General features: G+C 45.0%; 1 protein-coding gene across 2 annotated transcripts in view; it reads right to left on the bottom strand.

Annotated features, from left to right (window-relative positions):
• Positions 1-10852, bottom strand: part of MAMDC2 (MAM domain containing 2) — a 38459-nt gene continuing 27607 nt past the window's right edge. The window contains exons 11-15 of one of the 2 annotated variants that reach the window (XM_032953192.1): positions 8386-8482; positions 4864-5010; positions 2630-2895; positions 2445-2529; positions 1-1596 (exon numbers count right to left, since the gene is read on the bottom strand). In XM_032953192.1, coding sequence (XP_032809083.1) covers positions 1541-1596; positions 2445-2529; positions 2630-2895; positions 4864-5010; positions 8386-8482 — 651 coding nt within the window. In that variant the 3' untranslated portion in view covers positions 1-1540. Of the gene's footprint in view, positions 1597-2444; positions 2530-2629; positions 2896-4863; positions 5011-6101; positions 7606-8385; positions 8483-10852 lie in introns of those variants that run through there. The other variant, XM_032953193.2, reaches the window with a different exon arrangement.

Genomic DNA, 10852 nt, shown 5'->3' with positions numbered 1-10852 from the left:
TTCGCTTACATCCGCACACTTTTGATTTTATTATCTTAATGGTGCTTCTTAGCAAAATTAATTCCGGGCTGAAACATTTGTAATACAAACAGATCTACTGTATATATGAGAATCATTCAAAACATTTAAACACGTTTTACTAAAAGTAAACACAGACTCATGCTAATATTTGTTTTCTTTTTTGCAAAACAGTTACCTCTAACATAAATGCAATCTTTGACACATTTCATACATGAGAAATTTTTTTTTTAAAAAGCCAACTCACTGTTGACAACCTTCCAGAGGTTTTAAAACTGTGACCGGTAACCGCGATAGATTAATGTCACGCTTGCCTCTGCTGTTCATTCAAACCAGCAGCCAAACACAACACGAGTGTGTTGTGTTTGGCTGCTACGACCAATCCCACCGGGAAGACTCGTCGAGGCTGCAAGAGAGCTTGGGGAAAATCGCACTGCAAAAGCAACGGTCACGTATGTGTGACAGCCTCAAAATAAACGGTTAAAGGGCTCGCATAGAAGTAAATTAACAGCAGTGGTCTTTATACAATTACCCAGTCGAGCCTTCAATTACACACAACCATCATACGAGCCATGCACATTTAGAAACGTCAAACGATTTATTGAAAGTAATTGAGATGCACAATAGGCGACTGTGATTACGGGTTTTTTTTTATAAATTGCGTTTTGTTCCATTCTTAAAAGAATGCATTATTTAAACAGACAATTCCCGTCCCTAATCCGTGTTTCTCTAATTTAATGCTAAAATAAAACCATAGCTTGTCTAGAAACATTGCCTCGCGGATTAACAACAAAAAACATTACCGTATAAAAAGTACTGCAGGGAGAGGTGGGGGGGGATTGATTGGTCTGTCAATCCACATCACATTATACTGCACCCTAATGGACTCTACACAATTATCTTGATTACAACCACTAATCAAGCCTAACACTTCAGGTACGGCATATGTACAATGCGTATAAATTAAAACAGAAATCATGTATTCTCTATTCGCTCTATTCAGACGGACGACGGGTGGATTGTCAAAGAGTGTCTATCACGACTGACGAGGGTTGCCCAGTCCCCACTGCATCGTCATATCCCTTTGCTTGCTGATACAGCAACAATGTGCTCACTGTGGCGTTGAGCCGATCTAAGGGGATACCAATACCGGGCACAGATGCCACTCACCATCAGATGCTACTCACCATCGATGTGGCCTACTCTTGTCTTGAAACGTTTTTTTTTAATATGAATTGGTAAATTGGTAATGATACACACTCTTACGTGTTATAACACAATCTCAGCTTAGGTACAGAGTCTTTAGACCAAAACATGTCGCAGTGTTTCAGGGAACACTGAGCCAACGAAATATTGAAAGTGCTTTTCCTAAGAAAACATTAAAAATGTACACCCATATTTTGTCAGATTTTTTGTTTTTTTACACGACAGACCTTTACAAAAACAGCCTCTGTAAACATGTTTTAATTCTCAAATGTCCGTTCCTACAAACCCACTCGTTGTCAATCTTCCTTCATCAACATTATTTGATGTAATTCTTCCAACCGTGGTCTGGCTCATGAAGGTTCGTTGGGTCATCTACAAAACAAAAGTCACGCAGCAGGCAGAAAAACATAAAAGAAACGAAAATTGATGGGCACAACATCTGTTCAAATGGTCAGCTTTCAATGGGTGCTTAAACTATACAGTGATGTTATTCTGATGTCACCTATCTTCACTCGGTCGAAGTCAAGATTATAGTCCTAATTTTCTCTGTGCTTATCACAGGAGTGTCAGGAGCACGTGGGACCGCAGTGTAAATGGATGGAATATTACTCTCCGTCTTTGCATTGCCACCCACTCATCGCCTACGTCACCGAGATAGGTTACCGTATTTGGTTAAAGCAGGGCAGGAAAGAGCGAATTTTATTTAGCCGTAGGCAAAGAGCCAGCTTTACGCACGCACCAGGTACTTTACGTAAATAACTGAATCCTCGTTGAATTGAAAATGCAAATGGGAAAAACTGCCAAGCAACATTGTTATTTGCTTCGTGAGTAGAGATTGCATGAAGATCAATGCTTGTATCCCAATCACTAATAACAATCAAAAGCATGTCCAATTTTACTTTTGTGGTCATTGACAAATTACACGAGCACCTTAGGATGTGTGTCTGCAAGTTTCTAAGTCGTAAATCTGTGCCGTGAGGGAAGCTTTGGGTGCTTTCTTCGCGTCGCATTAAAGGTCAGTGCAACATGCAGTGCATGATGCTCGTCAGTGCTGTGTCTCTGGTGCTCCATCATCTCGGGAGCTGGTGGTGCCATCACCAGTCCCGCTTTGTGCGCGCAACGCGTCCCATCACAGCTGCTTGCCAGCGGCACCCAGCAGAATTGAAGGCAATCCGAGAGACGCGAAATAATTTGCGACGAGCAAGACGGTCCGAACTCACCATCGCACGGACCCTTCTGGATGGTGATGTCGTCCAGCGAGATGTCACCACTCGCGCTCGGCCCGGAGATTGCCGTGAACACAATCTGCAAGAGAAAGGCGATGCAATCGGCGGGGAGGGGCGCTGTTTGACCCACCGCCAAAATACGTGACGGGGCCGACGGCGGCCGAGCAGCGCTAGCGCACCTGGTGGTCGAAGGCGCTGCTGTACTCCACGAGGGCCCGCCGCCAAACGTCGCCGTGCTCCCCCCACCGGGCCCAGAGCGCCGCGTCGCGCCGTGCCGGGTCCTGCCCCTCGCGGAGGCTCACGCTCAGCTCCCCGACCCCGGCGCCGTGCAGGTGGCAGAAGAACGAGAGGCAGCGAGCGCCCGGAACGCCGCGCAGCTTGGGCGACAGCAGGCTGGCGCGCCGGCCCGGCGGCATGCCGCTCGCCTCGATGTACACGTAGTGGCCTGCTCCGGTAACACGCAACGGGCGGGTTGTTGTTGAGCGGTCGGGGGAGCGCTGGCGGTGAGCGCCCGTGAGGGCAGGCAGGCTGGCGTGGAACACGACGGGACCAGCACCAACTACAAACTAAAATATATATTTTTTCTTTTACCAGGTAAGGCCCACTATGTGAATGTATGTTGAACTTCTTTCGCACCGTACGCAGCGAATCGTGCTAACTGGAGGTGCGGGCTATATAGGTATTTTTCAGAAGTGACCTGGCCACAAATGATAGCTCAACGAAGTGACTTATCATTTGGAAATTTAGAGCAGCCAAATACTCTGAACACATGTTGATTCTACATGTGGAGGGTAAAACCAGAGGACTCGCATAAAAAATCCACGTGACCATGGGGAAAGAGACGCGCAAACTCTAAATTCTACATGTGGGGGGTAAAACCGGAGGACCCGCAGAAAAATATCCACGTGACCATGGGGAAAGAGAGAGACGAGCAAACTCTAAATATACAGGTGTCAGGGTCGGGATCGAACCCACTACCTCCTGCATACTAGGCGAGGTAGTTAACATCTCACCGCCGTGGTGCCCCTGTGAGCAAACCAAACTCCTCAGAATCGGAATCTTTATTTATCCTTGAGAAATCCTTGTTGTATTTGCACTACTGATGTCCACTGAGTATCGCATAAGGTCGTGTTGATCTCGAGGAGGCCCAGAGCGGGTTAAAATATAAGTTGCCGCTGGTGCCATGCTTGGCGATGGTGCTTATACTCATGTCAGATCACTGAGCCAGCACAAACCGAGTTCTCAATTGTAGCGAGTTGATGCTCTCATCTTATTCACCAAAATGACTGCAGCAAAAAAATAAACTCGTTGAAAAAAGAAAATATCACCTAATTTGGCGATTCCCACCGTGAGAATTTAACATTTTTTTTCCCTTTGTGAATGTAACACCATTTTAAAAGTAAGAGTGCTATTGAAGGGATGAGAATTTACGTGAAGTTGTTCTCTGACAGAAGAAGATTTCCTGTTTGCCATGAAACGTGGAAACATCAATGTCTTCATCACGTGATGCGGTGTCAACTTCTTCTTCTCCCTGTCAGTTCTAAATTGGCGTTGGTGCCAAATTTTTGTTTCTGTGGTCTGGTATACAGCAAGTGTTTGACCAAAACTCCTCGCGGGATGCCGTCTTGACACACATTCATTTCACCCAGGCAGCCTTTTGCCATGTCAGACTCAGCGACTGACATCTGCCACATCAACAAAGCGGGTGCAATGACACGGTGCCAGTAGCTCGATTAAATGATGAACAGCAAAGGAAGCGAGATAAAAAAAAAATACGCGTAAATAAGAAAAATATCTGGCACTATTTCGACACATACGTAGGATGGACAACAAAAGGAAAATTAAAAGTGTGTTGTTTGGAAAAATGGAAGGAGCCGGAAAGAGAGGAAGACCGGAACAGAGAATGGTTTGACGACGACATAAGATTATATTAAATGCTTACCCCGAGCTCTCAATACTCTGATAGTGCGCTGTTTTTGAGTTGTACGCCTTTTGGTGTCATCTGGTCCAACACCAATGGAGACTAAGCTCTAAGAAAAGCCGTCTCGGGTGTGGACCAATCAATTTCAAGGACAGTGCATATCATTATCAGAGTTGTCTCTTTTGTTTGCATTTTGACTGCTTGTGTTGTGGTTATTGCAAACATGATCCCTTGTATAAAGGTGTCAGTTTTGGTGCCAGATAATAGGGTAAAAACCTATTACTACTACGACGACGTAAGAGATTGGTGCCAGAAAGATGTGGTATTACTTGAGAAAATTGGCACAAGACTAGAGGAAATGGGAAACAAATGAGAAACTGTGCAGTAGACACCTACGGCCTATCTGTCCACGGATCGCGATGATGATGATGATGATAAAATATGAGAACAGGGGGAGGGGAGAGGAGGAGGGAGTACGGCAGAGCCGGGCACCGTGTCCGGTGGTGTGGTCGCCCTGGGGGCCCGTCGAGGACGTGGGCGTATTGCCGCTCCGCCTCAGCCACTTGAACGTCTCCCGCACATCGTGTCTGTAGCCGCACAGGCCCTCGTCGAAGTCGCAGTTGGCCAAGCTCCGGGGTGCTGCAACAGCGGCGGCAGCGGCAGCGGAGGTGGCAGTCACGACGAGGCCTGTTCGCAAGCCTGCAGCCTCTGTCCGGTCTAGTTTCAGGTTTGTTTTTAACCAGGTGAGATGTTACGTACGTAGCCAACGGTGTGAGATCCCAAGGGACTAGGATAGGTGACCTGGGTCACCAAAATGGCAAGAGTAAATCAACCAAATAGAAATCGGAGCAAAATCAACTCTGTCGCCATGAGAAAATTGAAATTATTGCCCGAACGCAAATGAATATTAAGAATTCGTTTCATGTCACGGAAGTCGGCTCGGGCAGATTCCTGTTTTTGACTGACCATGGTACAATTACAATTAAGTTGCAGAGCCACTGAATGCATATCGGCTGACCGTTGCAAACCCATTGTAAACAGACAATGATAGTTATTCTCCAAGCCGGCACCTCTCCTGCCATTAACACTGTCTTGTATATTAAAAACGAGTGATAAAATAAGGCCGGCTGAAAAGAGCACTGTGTTCATTTCAATTGTCGGTGCAAACAAAAACGAATCATGTAAATATACAGCAATTAATCTATTGTAATCGATACGTATGCTCGCGACACACGCATTGAATAATGCATGCAGAGGTGATTTATGATTTATGCCCATAACATGATAACGTGAGTTTTAAGTTATTGTACAAGTCGGCTCGGGCAGATTCCTGTTTTTGACTGACCATGGTACAATTACAATTAAGTTGCAGAGCCACTGAATGCATATCGGGTGACCGTTGCAAACCCATTGTAAACAGACAATGATAGTTATTCTCCAAGCCGGCACCTCTCCTGCCATTAACACTGTCTTGTATATTAAAAACGAGTGATAAAATAAGGCCGGCTGAAAAGAGCACTGTGTTCATTTCAATTGTCGGTGCAAACAAAAACGAATCATGTAAATATACAGCAATTAATCTATTGTAATCGATACGTATGCTCGCGACACACGCATTGAATAATGCATGCAGAGGTGATTTATGATTTATGCCCATGACATGATAACGTGAGTTTTAAGTTATTGTACAAATGCATAAGGAACAGTGAAAAATGCACACGCCAAAATAGTTGGGGAAAAAATGAGACGAAAATATATTTAAAAAAAAGACTTCATCCAAAACGTGCACACTGGCTAACGCTTCCTTAACATGGCTATACAGCCCGGTCCATGAGTTCTCCGCGATTCAAGCTTTGCGTTAGTAAATATCGCTGAAGCTCTCCAGAAGTTTAACCAGATGCAGTTGCAATCGCAACCTCTGCTTGACTTACATCGTTCGAGTGGAACAGCGTGACACGCCTCCGCACGGCAACGCCACGTTGATGCGGGTGCTGAGTCAGTCGCTATGAAACGTCGGTGGGGACATTCGGAGACTGGCGGGTGCTCGCCCTGCGCTTTGTTCGCAAAAAGTTGGTTCTGAACCAACTACACGTGGCAGTGATGGGTGAAGGAGCTCTCAAGTGCATTGAGCACAATATCCTCATTGTGTAAACACGAGGTTAGTGAGTTTAAAACGTAGGCTTTCGCGACCAATATCAGCCATAAGAGGGTTTTTTTGGGGTTAATCGCATAAATGTGTCGTCAAACCCGCCGCCACCCGACACAGCCAATTAGTAAGGTTTGTCACGTAAACAAAACGTGCCAATTCATTACTAGTTCATCACACACCGACGTTGGAGAGTAAACCCACAACATTTGCAATTCGAGTATTGTGACGTTTCACCGGTAACTACAACCAGCCTCATCAGTCGACAGCCAGAAGTTGTGGAGAAATATTCCCTTTTCGGTCAAAAATGTCGCACGGACATGATTTATTTCATGAAGCGTTATGCCGTAAAATACCCTCGAAAGTTAGCTTCAGTGAAGGACCGTCACGCCAGCAGTGGCGTGAGCAAGCAACTTGCAGGGCGGCACCTATATCGATTGCTCAGCGGGCTGCTGATGCGCTAAGCATTCATCCTCCGCGAGTCACTCTGGCGGATGAGACCATTAAACGCCAGCCGGAGATTGAGTCTGGAGAACAAAGTGTCCCATTGCAGGGAGTGACGAGACGTAAACTCTGCCATAAACACACCCGCAATCAGCGTAGCTGGGCAGTGGAGAGTCATAGGCGGGCGCATTTAGCAATTAACAAAAACGTATACTCCTCTGTGCTGTGCGTGCCTTGAAGAATCACATAGCAAAGCTGTACATTTAAATAACATAAACCACGTGGCTTATCGGCATTTTATGTCGAACAAGTATTTAAAATATCTTTGCAACTTTTATTGCGTTATGCAGCTGGACGTGTATCATGATTCCAATGGCACTTTACTCCGAAAAAAATAAACACCTCCCCTTGTTGTGCAATGTCCATACTTTGGAAACATTATGAGGACCTCTGGATTCGAGGAATCGGTCTTCGCTTGGGAATGGAGAAGGTAGCAGGGGCAGAGGTCCACCTCGGAGGAGGTGGATGGATGACATCAAGAACACCGCTGCCTTACACACTAACCCAGCTACGAGAGGCAGCGAGAGACAGGTGGTGTGGCTGGTGGAGTCTGGTGATGGATGTCACCAGAGGTCGTACTCGACCTGACGGCACAAGGTGACAAGGTGATGCGCATGTCCCAGCTTTCTCTGCAGTGCAGCGCTGTAAGATGCAGCAGCAGTTGGACACCATATGAATCCAAATTTCATTGTTTTATGGAGATGCACTGTATTCCATTTTAGTGTATTGGGGAGTTTGGGTTTGTGGGTGTCAGTCGAAAATATTAAACATCTGTAGATTGTTTCTTAGGTGGCCCTGAGCAGAGGTGGAAATCTCACTTTCCTGTGATGAGATGAGGTCTCCTTGTAGGACAACCACCGTTAATTTCCCGTAATTTGATACTGATTTCATCTACCCCGGAATGGATGACTGGCTAAGTTGACCCTGGCCAGGACTTGACCTTAAACGTTTCTGATTGGGAGTCGAGTTAACTTACCACGGCACCACTCAGCCCAAAGGTAAAGAAAACGCTAGCCATGCCATGAGCAGAAAAAAATAAATTTGGAATGTTAAAATCAACTCCTATGCTAAGGAAACATTATTTTAATAATTGACTTTGATTTATGCAAAGTATATGCCAAATGAACTGTAAACGAGACACTTAGGCAAAGTAAACAAATACTAATCTACAAAGGAACAAGAAATACAGAGACATGCAAATAGAATGGTGAAAATGAGCAGCTAAAATCAGCTCTGAAATATAATTGTGACAATTGATTGCATTGTTTTTGGAATGAACTCATAATCTATATGATCTAGATAAAATGTAAAATCAAACTGAAATGCGAAGTATAACAGTGTGATGTAGAGCTTTGATTGCGTACCTTTACTTTGCATGCAGTTGCCATGGGTAAGAGTGATGTCATCCAGAGATATCTTTCCACAAAGCAATGGGCTGAAGCAGTGAACCACAAACATGATCTGCAATAAGAGCACAGGAAGACATTAAATAACTGCACTGAATTGCACGTGACATAATTTCTGTATGTGAACTGACAGCCATCTCAATCCGAAGGTGCTTAATGATAGAGCGAAAACACCTCATCTGTAAATGAGTTGGTGCCCGAAGCGGCCAAATGGCCACACGTCCAGTTCTCTTTGAGCTGGTGATCTGGAGACGTTTTTTTCAGTGGGGGTGGCGATGTTTCTACGTGTAATCCCAATTGAGTAATTCGCAGATACATTTGCACCATCGACAGGTTTGGGCCAATGCCAGTTACATTGTACGGCTATGTTTTGGCTCTCGGAGGAAACAAGAGAACCCGGAGAAAACCCAATGCCGAGCACGGGGAGAATAAACAAATTCCAGGGAAAGGCACCCGACTCAGGAATTGAACCAAGGCCCTTCTTGCTATGAGGCACAAGTGTCACCGCTGTGCCAATTTGTCGCACCCAATGGCAACAATGCTGCTACCGATGACGATCACAATGACAATGGCCATGATTATCTTTAATCCTAGTGATGACCCTGGCCAGGTCGTTTTTGAAAAAAATCTATATAGCTCAGTGGGCCTTAGCGAGTAAAATAAAAAAGAGTAAATAGTCCCTGCTCGGTGTGTATGGTATTTTTTACAGGCTACAGTTTATCTTTTAAAAAAAAAGCACACCAATCAACCATCACATTGCAGCAATCCCCATGAACTGTTTGGTTGTAAAAATAGCTGAAGCATGAAACACTTTATACAAGATGATGAGTGATTATGTGTTTTTTTTCTTGCTGCAGTAGTGTCATGTGAAGAATTGCAGAAGTCCTGTCAAATATAACCACGTCATGCTACCAAAAGCAGCACACAGATATAACTTAGTAAACATAACTCGGCTTGTAACAAAGCATCGACTCTCCAATAAATATAAATTCTTAAATTCATGATGCATGTATTAAATCACGTGCGCAAAAACCTACATTTTATTTTATTTAAATACGTTGTACGTTGCATGTGACCGGCACACGTGACCACCGCAGCTACTTAAAGGCAGTACCATTCACTGCAGTGTCAAAAATTGAACGCGACTTGAATTGAATCGCCGGTGACAGTGGTGAATCATTACACCTCTAACATATGTGGATGTCAAATTCTTACACTGTCAGTATCGGTGTTCGTCATAGGGGTTTTGGGTGATGATTTCGGTATGGAAGCTGAGACGGAGCGATGAGACCGGCTCGTGCACAACAGTCAGATGGATCGTGGCATTTCAGGGCCATGTGGGATTGTCAGAGTGTGGGGTGGGGTTTCACTCATAGGCGGGTCGAACACGACCGTTGATAATGATGATGAAGAGCTAGCTGAGAGGAGGCACCATACGGACGTGGATTGAAGACCCTTCTACAAGGGATGATCACCGATGGACAAGCACAGGTGGACGACAGTGTGGGAAACAGACCTACAAACTTGCAGAACGTACGCCAGTCACATTGAATGCAACTAAAGCGGCAAACCGCTCTTAACAGAGAATACACAAGTGGCAGTATATTAAACAAATACGAGGGTATGGGCTCTACATACCATATTTTAATAATAAATCCATATTTTGTCCAGCAGGTTATGGGCCTTCTGTTCCAGTATTTTTCAGCAGCGTTTGTTAAGCGGGAAAATGTTTTATTGGTTTTGACTTAGTAAGCTTCACCAGCAGCGTGTGGCCCAACAAATAATGCTGGGTTGTCCTGTGTCGCAGGCAAGAGCCCTCCAGAGAAATAAAACTCTACATTAGAAATTGTTGATGAAGTAATATGATCGAGTAAGCTATGAACGTTTTTAACCCAAGTGTTTCATCTGTTGTTGGGTACAGGGCACAGAATGAAGAGATTGCGGAAATTAATTCAGTGGCGTTTTTTACTGCACGGTTGCTTCCCTGTTTTAATTTGGGTTAGGGTTGGGGGGAGTAAACTATCGATGTTTTCAGAGGGACAATTCTTCATGGGTTGGTTGACACAACTCTTGATGGCAAAGCAATTGTGATAAAAGAGGTGATCAGGTGGTGCAGGAGTAGCCAACCGCAATTAAACTGGGTTCTCAAGTTGATTATCCCAGCCAGACCACCAATAACTGCACACAAAAAATCCTGAACAACATTTTTGTTTCCACTTGAATTGGCTTAATTCCAGCTCTAAGATTTACAAAACACCCGTTTGATTGTCACGTGATGAACGTGTGTAGCTAGCAATGCGATCGCTTGAAGGGATCTCACAAGAAGTTCTGTGAAATCCGCTTCAGCAGGCCATTTCCCCTAGCACGCGGGGGAGGAGGGGGGGGAGGGCGTGACATAAAAAGCCACCCCGGTGCAAGGCTTTTG

The sequence above is a fragment of the Petromyzon marinus genome, chromosome 13, assembly GCF_048934315.1.
Source record: "Petromyzon marinus isolate PM22_M1 ecotype Great Lakes invasive population chromosome 13, UKy_Petmar_22M1.pri1.0, whole genome shotgun sequence".
Taxonomy (NCBI): Eukaryota; Metazoa; Chordata; class Hyperoartia; order Petromyzontiformes; family Petromyzontidae; genus Petromyzon; species Petromyzon marinus.
The sequence above is the reverse complement of the archived record's forward strand: the minus strand, read 5'-3'. Positions and strand labels throughout refer to the sequence as shown.